At 44.9% G+C, this 20,000-nt stretch overlaps 1 protein-coding gene across 1 annotated transcript in view; it reads right to left on the minus strand.

Annotated features, from left to right (window-relative positions):
- The window catches only part of pcloa (piccolo presynaptic cytomatrix protein a), a gene marked incomplete at both ends in the record, with an annotated part of 90,960 nt that extends 71,607 nt beyond the window's left edge, over window positions 1-19,353 (minus strand). Inside the window, 3 exons of the mRNA XM_083662139.1 lie at window positions 7,863-8,885; window positions 11,098-11,782; window positions 19,157-19,353. Coding sequence (XP_083518265.1) covers window positions 7,863-8,885; window positions 11,098-11,782; window positions 19,157-19,353 — 1,905 coding nt within the window. The remainder of the gene's footprint in view (window positions 1-7,862; window positions 8,886-11,097; window positions 11,783-19,156) is intronic.
- Window positions 19,354-20,000: the final 647 nt, after the last annotated feature.

Below are 20,000 nucleotides of genomic sequence, written 5' to 3' on the forward strand. Positions count from 1 at the left end.
GGGGCCACGTGGCAGCGTGCTTTTCATCCATGTAAATAGACAGTTTTATTGAAATGAGGCCAGAATGCAGGATTCTCCCATTGTGATTACATTAGAGTGGGGGGTTCGTCCTGCCTACAGTAGCATAACACATCCGAGCACACAGCACAAAGGCAGCACCAAGACTGAAGAAACTCACTGACTTTAAATGACTATCAGGAACTACTAGATACTCAGATAAACACAAATAAAGTGAAAGGCAGATACGGCCGAGACGAGTGGAAACTAGCAGCGTTAGTTACTGTCGGCAGTGTACTAGAATGTCGGAAGAGGGAAGGGAGGGGCGGACGCGCGCGCCGCAGGCCCGGGCTAGGCTTGGCATCACCATGGTAACAACTCCTACTGACGTCACTAGGACTATGGCTCTCGCACAAATCGGCACAAATCCATCTCCTCTCGTCTACGAGACTTCATGGCGGCGAGGTGGGGTTCACGGGGGTAACATTAAAACACTTTCACCTATTTATTTGAAGCTTAGCCCATGTTTAATATGACCATCCAAGATTGTAACAACATATATATGATACAAAATTAAGAAATACATAATATGGCCCCTTTAACATATCCATAGACTAGAGTATTAGGGGTGGGAATCACCAGATGCCCACGATACGATACTAAAACGATACTTGAGTCACGATACGATAGTATTGCGATATATTGAATATTGCGATAATGGCCTGCAATTTTTTTTTTTAATAAAATAATAATAATAATAATAATAATAATAATAATAATAATAATAATATCGATACTTGGCGTCCAAATATCGATACAATACCGTCAGGCAAAATATCGCGATACTATGATGTATGGATTTTTTCCCCCACCCCTGTATAATGTGACAGTTCATGAACCTACAATACATATTACACTAGGTAAACAACCAAACAGAATCTGTTTGTTGAATCTCAACTAATACGCTGTTAAAACAACATCTACAGACAAAGTGAAACAGTTGAATTGTTGAATGTCTAATAAACTGTTGAAATGTTACAAATACTCTGTAGTGTAGACCAGGGGTTTTTAAAGTCTGAGACTGTGGGCCTCCCCCAGACAAAGCTTGGGAAAAGCAGCCCCCTCACTCAATTCCTGGATCATGCCTATGGGATCATGATTATGCTATTTGATCCCATAGACTCTCAACAATTGAGCCAAGATAGCCTGATATTGCTGTTGAGATACTTCAGACTATATACTGTACATAAAAAGGTCTGTCTGAAGACATTGATTAGTTTCTGACTCTGGAAAAGTGGGAAAAACAGTGAAACTCTACTGTCTATCTCTTTAACCAAATCACACAGATTTAGGCCATTCTATGTGATCTCCTTTTATTAACTAATATAATATATATATTTCTTTTTCACTTCCAAATCACTGAGCCTCCCCTGAAACTGCTTGGAGCCCCCCTTGGGAGGCACGCCTCCCACTTTGAAAACCTCTTGTGTAGACTATCTGTAGGCGGACTATCCAAACAAAGTATTACCAAAGCATGTGAGTGCAATTTAATCCATTTTACCATCTTAAGACCTTTGCTTTCTACTTTTTAAGGCTAGTGTCATCTGTGATGTATGAGAGCATATTGATACCTAACCAGAGTGGAGGCAGGATTTCAAAATGGAGTCCTGGGAGACAGACTGCCTACCAGTTTGATGTATTGTACTAGACTAGAGCAAGGTGTCAGGTGAGACACCTTGTCAGTTGTATACCTGCGGCGATGACTCATTACTCATCATCGCAGTACTGTATTTCATATCATGGGTTTAGGTGTGTTCACCCTCCAGTATCATCCTTATACTATTTCAACCTACAGCATACTATAGTACCTATGAGATGCAGAGATGCTGAGGAAAACATAGCGAAGGTAAACACTGCCCATGTGCTTATATTACAGTACCAAGATTATAATGATACAAAGTGGGTTGATAATCGGTAAAGCCATCCTTTAAGCTTCAACATAATTCTCAAATTATGAACAATTCAGTGGGTGTGGGCGTGAATGCTTAATTCCTTCATTCAAACTTGGTAAGAAAGTGAGATTTTAGTTGGTCTTCTTTGTGTGGGTGATGTAGGCTGCAGCTCACAGTCTCCTCTCTAACTGAGATGGTTTGCTTCAGGCTTGTTAGCATGGTGGTGCCTCTCCCATATTATATAAGGCTTCTCTGACTATCATTACAGTGTGATAAGCTGAGCTATAGCAGCAGCAGCTCTGACTAGCACGTGCACACAAACACATACATCAAAGAGAAAAGCAGGGGGATAGCACCTTTAAGGTAGAGTCTAGCATGTGCACACAAACACATACATCAAAGAGAAAAGCAGGGGGATAGCACCTTTAAGGTAGAGTCTAGCACGTGCACACAAACACATACATCAAAGAGAAAAGCAGGGGGATAGCACCTTTAAGGTAGAGTCTAGCACGTGCACACAAACACATACATCAAAGAGAAAAGCAGGGGGATAGCACCTTTAAGGTAGAGTCTAGCACGTGCACACAAACACATACATCAAAGAGAAAAGCAGGGGGATAGCACCTTTAAGGTAGAGTCTAGCATGTGCACACAAACACATACATCAAAGAGAAAAGCAGGGGGATAGCACCTTTAAGGTAGAGTCTAGCACGTGCACACAAACACATACATCAAAGAGAAAAGCAGGGGGATAGCACCTTTAAGGTAGAGTCTAGCACGTGCACACAAACACATACATCAAAGAGAAAAGCAGGGGGATAGCACCTTTAAGGTAGAGTCTAGCACGTGCACACAAACACATACATCAAAGAGAAAAGCAGGGGGATAGCACCTTTAAGGTAGAGTCTAGCACGTGCACACAAACACTTTGCATACATCAAAGAGAAAAGCAGGGGGATAGCACCTTTAAGGTAGAGTCTAGCATGTGCACACAAACACTTTGCATACATCAAAGAGAAAAGCAGGGGGATAGCACCTTTAAGGTAGAGTCTAGCACGTGCACACAAACACTTTGCATACATCAAAGAGAAAAGCAGGGGGATAGCACCTTTAAGGTAGAGTCTAGCACGTGCACACAAACACTTTGCATACATCAAAGAGAAAAGCAGGGGGATAGCACCTTTAAGGTAGAGTCTAGCATGTGCACACAAACACTTTGCATACATCAAAGAGAAAAGCAGGGGGATAGCACCTTTAAGGTAGAGTCTAGCACGTGCACACAAACACTTTGCATACATCAAAGAGAAAAGCAGGGGGATAGCACCTTTAAGGTAGAGTCTAGCACGTGCACACAAACACTTTGCATACATCAAAGAGAAAAGCAGGGGGATAGCACCTTTAAGGTAGAGTCTAGCAATGGCATACAGAGAAAACAATGTGTTTAAAAAGAGGCTAACCACCAAGTCACTGCCCAGATAACATTGACACGTTGGGCCAACGTTGGCAATGGTCGCATCGGTCGGCAGCTGAAGACGTAGTGGGGACGGAGTTAGGCCAACTTTGGCAACAGGATGGCAAAGTTGGCTCTGATGAGTTGTATAAATGGTTGGAAATAATGGTTGGGCCAATTGGCACTAGATCGGACACATAAACCCAATCAACTATTATTATTATTATTATTATTATTATTATTATTATTATTATACAGTATCACATTACATTGGAGATGTAAAACAATGCATTTTCTAGCTTAGTGGACAATTTGCTTTGCAAAAGGACAACAAAGAGGACGTCTCTCTCTCATAGTCTACGTGCCATAAAGTATTCAACATATAAAGTCGCTAATGCTTATTCTAAATTACTATCTAATATATATATATATATATATATATATATATATATATACCGGTATATATATATATATATATATATATATACGGTATATATATATACGCTATATATCTATATATATGCGCTATATATATATATATATAAGTTATATGCCAACGTTCTGCCAACGTAAGTGCAAACGTTGTGCCAATGTGTCATTGTTATCTGGGTGTAGACACAAAGTCCCACTATGGCTTAGAACAGGGGTGGGCAACTGGCGGCCCGCGGGCCCGACCTCCCTGGTGGTGTTACAGTAGGCTACTGGTGGAAGTGCACGGTCACAATCTGGCCCTCTGGTAGCGAGGACATTTTTTTGTGGCCCTCTCTATCAAAGTTGCCCAACCCTGGCTTAGAAAGACAGAGACAGATAAAAGGATATAGAGAATAAGGACAGAACAAATAATGGGAGATGCGGAGCTCTAACAGGTGAGAAGAGAACAGTGACAGAGAGAGAAAGACAGACAAAGCACTGGAGTGAGTGCTTTGTCTGTGCTGCTAGGTCGCCTGTTCTCGCCCCTCATATTGATGGAGATTAGGCACGGCTACCTGACTCAGGGATCACGCCTGGGCTTCCTGGTGCCCTTTAAATCCTTTTAGGAAACACAGATTAAATGCCTTGTTCACACACACACACACACACACTCACACACACACACACACACACACACACACACACGCACGCACACACACACACACACACCCACGCACATATGCACGCACACACATGCACGCACGCACACACATATGTACGCACACACGCACACACATATGCACACACTGACCCACGTACATGCGTCAGCAAATGAATCCGAATGACACAGAAGCGAGGCACAGCACATAGGGGGTAGATGACTCAACCAAGGTGATGAGTGTGTGTGTGTGTGTGTGTGTGTGTGTGTGTGTGTGTGTGTGTCAGCCAGCAGGAAGGGACACTAATCTTCTATAGCCTCACTCCACATAGCTAAAAAGCCTGTTTACTAAATGTACTTTGTGGTTGAGTGGAATCCTGTAGTTTTCTGCCGTTAAGACATGATGATGGTGTTGAAGTGGCTAATCTATATCCAATTAGAGCATCAGCGGCGTGGACGCTGATCTCTCCCGCATAATTACACTTTTCCCCGTGTTTGGACTCAATTAAGCGAATGTTCAGCTCCTCATTATCCAAGCAAGGGTATGTAATTTAAGAGCTGTATATTGTATACGGACGAGAATCTGAAACTTGAGAGAAATATTGAGTCTTCCATGGTGGTGTTATTATGGTAAACAAGTGGTGGTCATTTTGTTTTGGAGTAGTGCTAAATGGTAGCAGTATATTCCCATGGCCCAGAACATTTCCATCAATATAAACAAGCATTCATTACTGTCTTAGCAAGAAATAGAGAGAGCAGTTTGCCCCACTCCCTAATCTGCAGTGTCACACCAATATACAGCTAATGTCTGTGGCAGCAGATGCTGGTGTCAGTTCAAAGATACTGACTGGACTGAGCTTAGGGCCTGTGTTCATATAGCTTCTTTTGCTAATCTCCAGTGTCTTTTTTTAGTTGTTTGTATGCGGGCCCACGTCTGTGGCTGATTAGTGCGCCCAACGTCTTTTTTCAGAGCGCTCCACCGTTTTTGTGCGCCGGCTCCCAGTGCTTCCAGCTGAAAATATCAGAACTTTTCAGAAATGCGCTGGTGTGTTGAGCGCTCCTTCTCAGACAACTAATCATATGGAGAAACTAGCTACTGTAGCTTGTTAGTTGTGAGCTATCATGCTAGCCACTGCTGAGCTAATGTTATTTTCAATCTGCTTCCTTGCATATTGTGTGCTGGGATCACCGTTCCCCAACGTACTTAGAGCGTTAAACTGGCAGGAATAGACGGCACATGGACACACGCCCTTAGCCATAAGAGAATAATATGTACATTTAGTAGTATTCATGGTTAAAGCCCACACAAATCAGGACTTTATCACTCCCAGTCATCCCCTCCCCCCATTCCCCTGAGCACAACCGGCTCAGTCCCTCCACGGACACTATCCTCCTACCCCTTCACCCCCCCCCCACCCCACCCCCATCCTGTCACTTTAAATGACTTTGCACTTTATAATTTTGAGATTGTTTTTCTGTATTTGTCTTCCACTATTGATGTGACCGCTGTGCTGCATACTTGCACTAAGTCAAATTCCTAATTTGTAATCGAATTACTTACTGTGGCCATTAAAGTGAATCTGAATCGTAAACAAAACATTGGTAATGGTAATGTGAAGCATACGCGGCCAATTAGGGCAATCACCTAATTAAAAAATCTGGCTCCGTCAGGTCACCCGCACAGCCCAGAGGCGGAAGCCATCGGCTCTGTCTGGTTCCTCCCCGATTCTACCTACTTATACTCCCATCACTTATATAGCCTCAGACTGATGACATCACTGATAACATCATCACTGATAACATCATCACTGATTAAATCCACTGATGACATCACTGATGACATCATCACTGAACTATAGCCTCAGGCTTAGGGGAATTAGGGCAATCAATCTGCCCATCTGCCCTAATTAATAAATCCGGCTGCGTCAGGTCACCTGCACGGGTGCTCTTTACATCCCCTGAAAGTTTCAGCCCGATCACATGTAAAACGGCACAGCTGTGGCCGGCACAACAATTGAAACAGACAAACAAACAAACATTGCCCACATGCTCCCTTTTATAATAGGATTTATATACTGATGATATACGTATGGACACTGTTGCCAAGTCCGGTCCTTACAGCACCATGTGGAACGAATTCTGAAGTGCACTTTTAATCCACAGAACTGGTCAGAGAGCCCGAAATAGACCCACAGCAGATTACTAACGGGACACGTTAAACCACCGGCAAATGAAGAGGTTAACACGTGACCTGACTTGCACGTTCACGTCTATTTCAAGGGGATATAATCTAGCGTTCAACATGACCTATGCCTTCAGTGCATTCAACCATGACTGGCTCATACATTTCAGTGAATTTACAGAATTTGTTAATTATGAGTGGTACAATGACACTGAGTAGGTTACTTCACACATATGTGATTATGTTTTGACTGCATGTTGAAAAACCACTGAACCGTGTTTTTTTGGCCGCTTCACCATTGCCATAATATACTATAGAGTACCATCTGTTCAGTGGAACTCACAGCCTTGTACTGATGCATCACTACGGAGCAATGCATTGTCGGTAACACCAGTAAACCGGCCCCCCAGCCCCCTCAAGATACTGTAAGCAGGCCAAACGGGTTTGGTTTCCATGTACATCATTAGACAGGCTAGGTCAGCATGAATGGACACACTCGCACATACATACTGTACATACACACACAAGCAAATATGGCCATGTGTGTGTACCCACACAGGTACAAGCATGCCCATACCCCACAACCACACACAAGGATACTGTAGTGTATACTGTCATAGGAAGAAATGTGCACATACACATACACACACACACACACACACACACACACACACACACACACACACACACACACACGCACGCACACAGAGTGTTACATTTCAGAGTCAAGTATCAATTGTTTGAAGTGCTCCTGAATGATGAGACGTCTATTTAGACGACCTAATTTATCTTCACACTTCTGGCATTGTGTGACATGTTCAGACGTGATGATGACGTCATGGTGACACACAATGTTAGTTTGGGCTAAGCTAAGGAATTAGTGTAAACAATAAGTCAGAGTATTTTGCTCGATGCTAGTGGCAAAGGTACTGCAGGAAACGTCTAACTATCGCTCCTGATGGTATCTTAACAGTGACCTATTTCAAGGAAAGATCCAGAGGATGTTTGTGTTCTATTTATATAGGATAGAATGCATAAATGACTGGTATGTTGAGTAACCACTGCAGAGCATGGGAAGCTGCAGCTATGAAGAATACCATTATTTAAATAATCAAAGCCCTGTAAATGGGAATGAAGGATGGGCAATAATGAGAATGTCTGTTGTACTGTTGTCATTTATTTGTTTTGCGGAGAATATTGCAGGTCTCTTACCTCTCCAAGGTGGGGAGTAGGATTGAAGCCACACAGATTACACACCGTCATCTTGCACTCCGTGCAGTGACTGTAGTTGGGTGCGTCTGCTGATCCCACGTTCAGCTCCACTTTACAGAGAGGGCAGTTTTCCTTGGCTGTGGAGGCTGAAGCTGGAGCAGCTGAGTCAGCTACCGTTGGAGGCCCCGGAGTGGGTCCAGGTGCTGGGGCCTTCTCTTCAGCCTCCACGGAAAGGGATTTGGGGGCCTTCTCTTCAGCCTCCACGGAAAGGGATTTGGGGGCCTTCTCTTCAGCCTCCACGGAAAGGGATTTGGGGGCCTTCGTGAACTTTGCTGGTGGGGTGTCAGGAGCCGACTCAGTATCGGGGGGAGACCCAGGAGCGGAGAAGGGGGAGTCCGGGGGTGAGCCGGCGTCAGAATCGGGAGGGGTGCCAGGTGGTGAATCCGCCGTGTTCTCCGCACCAGTGACGAGATTAGTGGCCGAACTCAAGAGGGAGGATCCAAAACCTCCAAACAACTTCCCCGCCGTCGACTCCTCCTTCTTCGGAGAGGCCTGCCCTTGTGGCTTTGCCGACCCACCAAACCCTCCAAACAGCTTTCCTGTAACAGACTCTGCAGCTGCCGGGGGTTTGGCCGCATCAGTGAGGCCTCCCAGACTAATACCCCCCAAACCCCCAAAGAAGCTGGACTCCTGCTTGGCTTTAACTGGGGAGGGCTGGGGGCTGGATTTCTGCTGAATGGGACGGCCTGTCTTAGGGTCAATTTTGGGGGATCCTGCCGCAGAGGAGGCTGGGGACAGAGGTCCTGGAGAGGTAGGACCTGGGGATTTCTGCTTGGGTGTGGTTGGTGGAGTAAACCCATCGGTGGTACTCTGCTGCTTGATCAGCAGTTTGCCCGGCTTACCCGGTGACTGTCTCTGGGGTGAGGGTGGGGCTGAGCCCTGCATGGGCTTCGCCAAGCCAGGGGGATCCATGCCTCCCATGGCTCGCTGCATCTGGCAGCTCAGACACAGCCACTCTTTACCCTGTGCAGAAACAGAAGATGCCTTAGATTTGTCTGGAACACATCGACACACCGCTGTGAGCACAGGCGTTCATGGCATGTGTAGTTACAGACACTTGCAAGAACAAACAATAAAAGCCCCAAAATAACCACTTTTTTTTGTAATTTGTTTTTTTCCTAACATAAAGGCAAATTCATTAAGAGAGAAAACAAGTCTATTAATTAGGCCATTTCAAATGATGTGGAATCCTGTTTTCACATGCCAAATTGTTTCTCATAGCATGAGGGATTTCACATTTCGGAACTGTTACGTAATTCAACATTCTCAAACTAACAATAGCCGTGGAACTGTGTATTAGGGCAATGCTAAAAATGAGATGTTTTATGAATAGAATACTGAGTATTTCTCTAATTGAATGGGAATAAAAACCTATTATTTCTACAGATTATTTGCTTTGTTCAGCGGAAAACAAAACAAAAACAAAACAAAAAAAAGTTTGTTGACCTAAGGCAGGGATACTCGACTTGCTTTGACGGGGCCACTTTTGCAAAATGACAAGAGCCCAGGGGCCTGTAAACATCCCAAACAAATCAATAAAGGATCTCTCCAAAAAGCAGGCAAGCAGGCGGCAATATTGGACAATTTAGCCGGAGCTCAGTCAAACTTTATTTAACGTTAGTTTTCATTGTGAATTAGAAAATGGTCGGGGGGGCACTAGGCACCCTAATGTGGGCCACAGCTGGCCCCTGGGCCGCGAGTTGAGTATCACTGAATCTTTCCAATTATAAGTTAAGGAGCTTAGATTACCGTACACCGACAGTTAGTAATAGGATGAATAGTGCTGATGAAACAGTATTTTTCCTATTTTCCTTCAGGTACAGTACAACAATGGATTATCTTGCCTTTTATTGTCTCTGTTCTGACAATATATCTCAACACCTGTTGGCATCAAGCCTGGCTCCACCACAATGCTATCTTTGTTTGGTGAGCAGCATATCCCCTTGGTTTCCACTGTGTACAAACCAGTCTTTAAAAGGACCAATGTTGACAATTTGATTACTATCTAGAATAGAACAGTGTGTGCATTTTCTATGTATAATGGTACTAAAGCATCAATCCAAACCAGTGTTGGGGTCCATTCAGGCAATTTAAAATGTTTAGTGAAATAGCAAATCATATTGATAGAGCTTTTATTCTGAAAGATTTCTTCCTTGTTCAATATAAGCGTTTATAATTGACTCTGTCCTTGATATACAGTATATACCCAAAAGAAGCTAATGTGGTGGGAACCAGTCATTCTGCTGTACTGTATCAATGACCCATCAGAGCTTATAGTCCATGTGTGGCCGAGTGCCCTGACTGGCTGGCACAATATCTTCCTGTGGCCATGACATGAGTCACCTTCATCAATGTTCCCTGGGTCCATATGGTCCCTCTGTTCCTCAAATCATGTGCCACTCTCTTATGAGTCGCATTTCCCTTGCCAGGCCTCTCACTGTCAAGTTTGGACTCAGGGAATTTTTAACCATGCAGCAATGTGCTAACAAGCTACTGCTGGATTCACCTACACTGCAAAAATATACAACTTAACAAGTCATTAATTCTGGCATTTCATATTAAAATGCCATTTCCTTCAAACAAGTGAAACAAAACTGTCAATCTAGGGTGAGATCATTTCACTTACTGTGTTTTTTCACCGTTTCAAGAACCTTGTTGAAACAAGCTATCTTGAACTCAGGGCTGTGAGGGCACTCTACAAGTAACTTGATTCAAGACAATTCTTGTAAAGATGTAAGTGGATTTAGTGAAATTATCTCACCCCCCCGGCAAATTGTTTCACTTCTTTTAAGAAAAATAAGATTTTTAACGACTCAATACTAGACTATGTAAGATGGAGATGTTTGTAGTGTGTAATGTGAAGAGAGCAAACGTTGACTGGATAATCTGATATTTCTCATATAGGATGAATTGAATAATGTTACATCTGTGGTCACAAATTGATGTGACCTTTTCCTCCCATTGCCATCAATAACATGGGCTGTCTTGTGTAATATTAAATGAATGTGTCAACAATATGGCTGCATTCCCTGTAGTGATTGGAATTATGAAAATTAGACATTCACCATTTGAAAAATGTGACAACAATGCTGTAATCAAAGTAAACTCATTGTGGACTCTTACTGAGCAGAATGCAAAAGAGAACAAAACAAAAGAAAACACAACAGTCTCTTACCGCAGAGTCAGGGGGGCTGAAGCCACACAGGCTGCAGACCTGATTCTTACACTCAGTGCAGTTATTGTAGTTGGCTGGCTCCTTGGAGCCCGTGTTCAGCTGGGTGGTCTTGCACAGTGGACAGAGCGCATCTCCAGGCTTTCCAGGAGGCCCACTGCCCTTAGCTGGCTCCCCAGCCTTCCCAGGTCCTTGTGGAGGGGGGGCCCCTTTTTGCTGGGGAGGGCCACCCTGTTTGGTGCCTTGACCTAGTGGTCCTTGCCCTGGCTTTGGCCCTTGTGCAGGGGGACCCTGACCCTGCTTTTGGGGTCCTCCCTGTTGTGGTCCCTTGGGTCCTGGGCCTTGTTGGGAACCCTTGCCTGGTGGCTTTCCTCCCTGCTTGGCCCCAGGTTTTGCAGATGTGTCTCCCTGCTCATCATCCCCAAACAGGGTAGACATGGAGGAGGAGACCCCGCTGAGGAAGCTGGAGCCAAACATGCCGCTGGACTTGGTCTCAGGGTCCTTTGGCTCCTGCCGGAATCGGGACTCGAGAAGGCTGAGGGACGAGGGGCTGCGGCCCGGTGTGGGCTTGCCAGCTGGACCCTGGTTGAAGGCGTCTACAGTACGGCTCTTACTGAGACCAGTTGGGCCCTTTGAGGCGCCAACTCCTACCTGCTGGGAACGCTGCTGGGCATCAGCATCTGAAGGTCTGACAAAGAGAGAGAGAGAGAAAGAGACAGAGTGTTTTTGTCAGTGTCGCTGTTTTTGCTACTGTTCTGGTGTGTTTACTTTGGCAGCTGGCATTGTAACACGATCGCATCAATCCCACTTAATCTCTTTGATCTGAATTCAGAGAAAAACACACAAAATAACAATAATTAACTTCAGCTGATCCAGAACCTAAATCAATATATGGCTAACCCTAAAATCTGGATAGTCCTGTAATATAGTTACTTTATCTGCTAATTTATTATGGTGTTGAACAGCTGAAACAAATACCCGTTGAGAGTATATCACAAATAGCTCCTTCTAATCTCTTCCATTATTTAATACTAATATTCTTGAACACACTCACTCACATAGTCTGAAATAATGTCAACATTAGATTGACATGAATAAAATCCATCACAAAAACGTATTTCTTTTGATAGCGAGACATATCTGGGCTTCATGGCTGTGCGTGTGCGTAGTATGAGATCATCAGTATGAGGTGTCTGGCAAGGCAACACAGCTGTGTAGACTGCATACTAATGGTCAAACAAAGTCGTTTCTCTTGCCTAAAGGCCACAATATATACAGGCAACATTAGACTTAATGTGGATGGATAAATGATCTTCTCTTTTGCAATTATATTGTGTGCCTACTATCTTATCCACATTGCTTTCAAACCGTGTGCCAACTGCCCAACTCCATTGCTGTAACTGTACGGTGCATCATCACACTCATAATAACAAGTTAAGGGTCTAGCTCTAGCTCTCCCCGATCTAAGGCCTTTTCATCACATCAGTGAAGAGAAAAACATGAAGCTAGCAGCCCCGGGGTAGAGCTGACAGTGGAAAGTGAATAGCGCTGAATGACATGGAGTGTAGATCATTGAGATAGAGAGGGAGACACTCGGCTCCATGAGGGTAAGCTGAGACGTCTTCGTTAGCTCGGGCTGAGAGGCAACGCAGATAACCTACACACACTGACAGGCACAACCATGAACGTCAAATCGATGGCATGCTGGAAATTATTTAATTATATGGACATTTGGTAATTATCATATGGGCTTTTTATCCGACAGTGCTGTGGGTATGGTGTGTTTTTGTCTGATGGAGTGGATGATGTTCTTTTCCCCAATGATGTTGATGAAGTGATGTTGACCTTAATGTGGATGTCCTATGGCATGGTGCTTCTGCTATGATGTCAAACACATCATGTTGTTCTATCTAACAGTGCATGAATTTCCCCCCTTACCATTTTCTTCACAGTTGTACATTGCCAATTCCCCCTGCTCTCCCAGTCATTGCTCCACCCCCTCTGCCGATCTGGGGCGAGCTGTAGACTAGCACATGCTTCCTCCGAAAGATGTGCAGTCACAAGCCGCTTCTTTTCACCTGACAGTGAGGAGTTACACCGGCAGGACGTACTGTAGCGCATGGGAGGATCACGTTATTCACCACAGTTCCCCTCCCCCCTGAACAGGGGCCCCGACAAACCAGATGAGGTGTTAGTACAGCGGCCAGGACTCATACCCCATGGGTTTCCCACCCACAGACATGGCCAATTGTGTGTGTAGGAATGTCTGACCAAGCCGGAAGTACCTCTACCAGGAAGTGACAACACAGTCTAGCCCCTTTTCACCACAGAGTGACAACACAGTCTAGCTCCTTTCACCACAGAGTGACAACACAGTCTAGCCCCTTTTCACCACAGAGTGACAACACAGTCTAGCTCCTTTCACCACAGAGTGACAACACAGTCTAGCCCCTTTCACCACAGAGTGACAACACAGTCTAGCCCCTTTTCACCACAGAGTGACAACACAGTCTAGCCCCTTTTCACCACAGAGTGACAACACAGTCTAGCCTCTTTCACCACAGAGTGACAACACAGTCTAGCCCCTTTTCACCACAGAGTGACAACACAGTCTAGCCTCTTTCACCACAGAGTGACAACACACTCTAGCCCCTTTCACCACAGAGTGACAACACAGTCTAGCCCCTTTTCACCACAGAGTGACAACACAGTCTAGCTCCTTTCACCACAGAGTGACAACACAGTCTAGCCCCTTTTCACCACAGAGTGACAACACAGTCTAGCTCCTTTCACCACAGAGTGACAACACAGTCTAGTCCCTTTCACCACAGAGTGACAACACAGTCTAGCACCTTTTCACCACAGAGTGACAACACAGTCTAGCTCCTTTCACCACAGAGTGACAACACAGTCTAGCCCCTTTCACCACAGAGTGACAACACAGTCTAGCTCCTTTCACCACAGAGTGACAACACAGTCTAGTCCCTTTCACCACAGAGTGACAACACAGTCTAGCTCCTTTCACCACAGAGTGACAACACAGTCTAGCCCCTTTCACCACAGAGTGACAACACAGTCTAGCTCCTTTCACCACAGAGTGACAACACAGTCTAGCCCCTTTTCACCACAGAGTGACAACACAGTCTAGCCTCTTTCACCACAGAGTGACAACACAGTCTAGCCTCTTTCACCACAGAGTGACAACACAGTCTAGCTCCTTTCACCACAGAGTGACAACACAGTCTAGCCCCTTTTCACCACAGAGTGACAACACAGTCTAGCCTCTTTCACCACAGAGTGACAACACAGTCTAGCCCCTTTTCACCACAGAGTGACAACACAGTCTAGCTCCTTTCACCACAGAGTGACAACACAGTCTAGCCCCTTTTCACCACAGAGTGACAACACAGTCTAGCTCCTTTCACCACAGAGTGACAACACAGTCTAGCCTCTTTCACCACAGAGTGACAACACAGTCTAGCCCCTTTTCACCACAGAGTGACAACACAGTCTAGCCTCTTTCACCACAGAGTGACAACACACTCTAGCCCCTTTCACCACAGAGTGACAACACAGTCTAGCCCCTTTTCACCACAGAGTGACAACACAGTCTAGCTCCTTTCACCACAGAGTGACAACACAGTCTAGCCCCTTTTCACCACAGAGTGACAACACAGTCTAGCTCCTTTCACCACAGAGTGACAACACAGTCTAGTCCCTTTCACCACAGAGTGACAACACAGTCTAGCACCTTTTCACCACAGAGTGACAACACAGTCTAGCCCCTTTCACCACAGAGTGACAACACAGTCTAGCCCCTTTTCACCACAGAGTGACAACACAGTCTAGCTCCTTTCACCACAGAGTGACAACACAGTCTAGCCCCTTTCACCACAGAGTGACAACACACTCTAGTCCCTTTCACCACAGAGTGACAACACAGTCTAGCTCCTTTCACCACAGAGTGACAACACAGTCTAGCCCCTTTCACCACAGAGTGACAACACAGTCTAGCTCCTTTCACCACAGAGTGACAACACAGTCTAGCCCCTTTCACCACAGAGTGACAACACAGTCTAGCTCCTTTCACCACAGAGTGACAACACAGTCTAGCCCCTTTCACCACAGAGTGACAACACACTCTAGCCCCTTTCACCACAGAGACAGAGTGACAACACACTCTAGTCCCTTTCACCACAGAGTGACAACACACTCTAGCCCCTTTCACCACAGAGTGACGACAACACAGTCTAGCACCTTTCACCACAGAGTGACAACACAGTCTAGCCCCTTTCACCACAGAGTGACAACACACTCTAGTCCCTTTCACCACAGAGTGACAACACACTCTAGCCCCTTTCACCACAGAGTGACAACACACTCTAGCCCCTTTCACCACAGAGTGACAACACACTCTAGCCCCTTTCACCACAGAGTGACAACACACTCTAGTCCCTTTCACCACAGAGTGACAACACACTCTAGCCCCTTTCACAACAGAGTGACAACACAGTCTAGCCCCTTTCACCACAGAATGACAACACACTCTAGCCCCTTTCACCACAGAGTGACAACACAGTCTAGTCCCTTTCACCACAGAGTGACAACACAGTCTAGTCCCTTTCACCACAGAGTGACAACACAGTCTAGTCCCTTTCACCACAGAGTGACAACACAGTCTAGTCCCTTTCACCACAGAGTGACAACACAGTCTAGCCCCTTTCACCACAGAGTGACAACACAGTCTAGCCCCTTTCACCACAGAGTGACAACACAGTCTAGTCCCTTTCACCACAGAGTGACAACACAGTCTAGTCCCTTTCACCACAGAGTGACAACACAGTCTAGTCCCTTTCACCACAGAGTGACAACACAGTCTAGCCCCTTTTCACCACAGAGTGACAACACAGTCTAGCCCCTTTCACCACAGAGTGACAACACAGTCTAGCACCTTTCACCACAGAGTGACAACACAGTCTAGTCCCTTTCACCACAGAGTGACAACACAGTCTAGCACCTTTCACCACAGAGTGACAACACAGTCTAGCCCCTTTCACCACAGAGTGACAACACAGTCTAGTCCCTTTCACCACAGAGTGACAACACAGTCTAGTCCCTTTCACCACAGAGTGACAACACAGTCTAGTCCCTTTCACCACAGAGTGACAACACAGTCTAGCCCCTTTTCACCACAGAGTGACAACACAGTCTAGCCCCTTTCACCACAGAGTGACAACACACCTCAGAAATATTGTCAAATTACGGTCCATTGTATCACCTGCTGAACTGGAAATAGCTGTACATGCTTTCATTTCCTCAAGACTCGATTATTGTAACTCACTTTTCACCTGCCTTAACCAATCATCCATAAACCAGCTCCAACTTGTCCAAAATGCCGCTGCAAGATTGCTCACCAGGTCAAAAAAGTCCTGCCACATCACCCCTATCCTAGCCTCTCTCCACTGGCTCCCAGTGAATTTCAGAATTCAGTTTAAAGTCCTGGTCTTAACCTATAGAGCCCTCCATGGACAAACCCCGGTTTACATCTCCGAGCTTCTCCATTCATACTCGGCCAGTCGGTCTCTGAGGTCGTCCGACCAGGAGTTACTGGCGGTGCCCTGGACCAGATTAAAAACTAAGGGTGATAGAGCCTTTGCGGTGGTGGCCCCAAGGCTCTGGAATACTCTCCCTCTGGACCTGAGAGTCTCTTCCTCTGAACTCGTGTTCAAAAAGCAATTAAAAACTTTCCTGTTCAGAAAAGCTTTCGGCCATACATAGATTTTACCGACTGTTTTGATTTGTTTTGATTTATTTCATTCTTCTGCTTGCAATGTCTGTCTTTATTTTAGCTATTTTTCTGCTAGCTTAATTTTGCATTTTCTTAGATATGCTTTAATTATATGAGATGTTTTAATTGTATTACTTGTTTTAAACTGTATGTGGTCCTCTGTGAAGCACTCTGTGCACTCGTGCTACGAAGAGCGCTATATAAATAAAGGTTACTTACTTACTTACTTACCACAGAGTGACAACACAGTCTAGTCCCTTTCACCACAGAGTGACAACACAGTCTAGTCCCTTTCACCACAGACTGACAACACAGTCTAGCCCCTTTCACCACAGAGTGACAACACAGTCTAGCCTCTTTCACCACAGAGTGACAACACAGTCCAGCCCCTTTCACCACGGAGTGACAACAGTCATGAAAGGAGCTAGCCAGGGTCCTGAATTATCCTTGAAGTGGCTCTCCCTTCTGCTCTGCTAATAATAAACACTATTTGTGATGCTTCCCGCTTTGAGTTGTGCCAAGCAGCACAGAGCAGATCGAGCTGGACAGAATTCATGACCGAGTAGAAAAATGGAGGAAAAAAATCCTGTCATTTTTTTTTTTTTTAAATAAAACCATTACGGCACCACAAGAGCCTGCTTTCAATATGCTTCCATTATTGGGGCAGCTATAGCTTCCAATTGACTTAATTTGAAATTATTGTGTCAATGAACTAATTCAGTAATGTTCTGCAGGTTATGTAGCCTAATAGTTTCCATTGTTACATTTATAGCCTATAGTATAATTCAAACACTACTGGTGAAATTAAGAGTAGTCCCACGTCTCCAGGGACAACTACACCTCTGATCAGCATGCTGTTGTAATAACAAGCAGTGTTGAGTGGTAACGTGTGACACAGTGTCATGTTACAGTAACATTATTACTTTTCAAATTTCCCCTAATCACCCACAGGAGAGGTAGCCTACTCCCAGCATTAACCTGATATTTGAAGGCAAGAGAGGATCCAAACATTGAGTAACACATTACTGCTCCCAGGCAGTAATAAGTAAAGTAATTGGATTACTTTTGAAGTGAGTACTGAGTGATGAGTAATAAGAGGCTTTATTGAGTAAAGAGCCCAACATTGACAACAAGCAGTGCTGTTGAAAAGCCTGCTGTAGGCCAGTGTGTTTCAGCACCATGGACAGCGACCAGACTCTCATTCCGAGGCTGATCAGATGACATCTGCCGTTTCAATGAAACCATTTTTAAAAGCAGCAGGGGGGGATCTATGAGTGCATGACATTTGCGCTAGCTGTTCTATTTTTAGTCATATTAATATTTATACACGCCCTCCCCCATTTCCTGCTCAGATATAAATAACAAGTCACCCCCAATGGAAGCAATTAAAAACGCAAAACATGTCATTCCGGAATTGGGGAAATCTTGGACTATTATGAGAATTACATCCAAAAATGTAAGGCAGTATGGTATTGGGGGCATATTGTTTTCATTGTGAGCTCTCCATCCACGACACAACCTATGCCTTCACAACTGATGCAAAAGCCAATTTAGGGGAATTCAAAGTACTGTAGAATTGGCAAAATTCGAAAGCAGATACATATACTATACTATGGTATACAGCTGATATGGGTAGCGTAGCTATTTGTTGTGAGGGGGTGTTAACGTGTCGTTCAACTGGAAAAAAAACAGCACGACAGACGATTTTCTTACCCAGCAGGCATTTCGATTATTTATTTCGCACAAATAGTGGAGGTGTGTCTCTCTCTCTTGATCTCACACCGAGACAAGCCAAGGAAGCACCCGAGACGATATTTGACACAAATAATTCACCACCAATTTAGGCCCATTCCAGACATTGAGGCATCGTCATCGGCCAAAACAAACGAGCAGCTTGTGCATCGCTGTTAGATGTAGTGACAAAACGCTCAAAGCATCAAATAGATGCCTCCGTTCCAGATTAGAGCTAATAACAACACGTTCCCTCTGAGAGACATCTATCTCTTTCTCAGCCGTACAAGACAGCAGATGTTAACGATAAGCCATTAACGCGAGCTCTAGGAATTGAATGATTTCTTGGTGCGGTTGGGGGGATTATAAATGGGCGTGAACGTGAACGTGCCTCTTAATAGGAGTCGTGTGCTTGCTTCCCAAATGCTGCACATAACCTGCAGAAACACATCACAACACGGCCTCTTGTTCCTCTCTCGCCTATTATTATGGGTGGTAGTTGATATTTTAAGTGCAGCGAATGAGGAAAATAAAAGAGTATACAAAGCCGCCTGCCTTCGTACGCCTCTCTGCGCCCTTGACATCGCCGCGGCGAGCTGTCTCCGGTCCTCCTCGCTGAGTTGGCCCAAGTCGGCCTCCGTGCCACCGGAGAGCTGCACGAAGCTTTCCTGGCCGTCAGGCAGCAGCCCCTCCGCTAGCCCGGACTCCAGGCCTCCTTCCAGGCTCGCTTCGTTCCCCATGATCGACCCCTCCCGTTCCCTCTATTCCGGATCAATGCGCGATCCGATCTCTCTCTGTCTCTGCGTTTTTTATCTCCACAGACGGTATTCCTCGGTTTGTCGAAGCATCTCAGATTATTTTGTCCTCCATCTACTTGCCTCCCGCGTCCTGCCTTCCCATTCCCCTCGTTTCTCTGTGTTTTTCTGTGTCGAGCATCTCTGCAGCTGTAAACCACAGTTTTTCATCAGGGGGTCTCTCTGCTCTACTAGTCTAGTGTCAAGTTACACACAAAAATATAAAACGCTATTTCCGGCAATATTTTACACAATAAAACCCTGACTGACCTTGATTGATGTTCATGCAAAGAAACAACGTGAAAATGAAGAATAACTTTAAGGAGGAATCTGTCTTTTTCACAACATAAATTATATAGAGGCAATGGCAGTGATATATTTTCTTGGACCCAAATCTGAAAATGTTTTTTGTTAGATGATTTTCTCCAGAATTGACTATTATTGTCGGTAGAGATAAAGTGAAACTACTAAACCATGATCAAAATAGTAATTCTTCTGCATTCTCTAATTGTGTTAACTTCTTTCAAATGAAATCATGCTGAAGTAAATTAATCAATTTGCTGGGTCCCCCTGGAACAAGGACCCCTGGTGGT

The sequence above is a fragment of the Poromitra crassiceps genome (genome assembly GCF_964638095.1).
Source record: "Poromitra crassiceps genome assembly, chromosome: 2".
Classification (NCBI taxonomy): Eukaryota; Metazoa; Chordata; class Actinopteri; order Beryciformes; family Melamphaidae; genus Poromitra; species Poromitra crassiceps.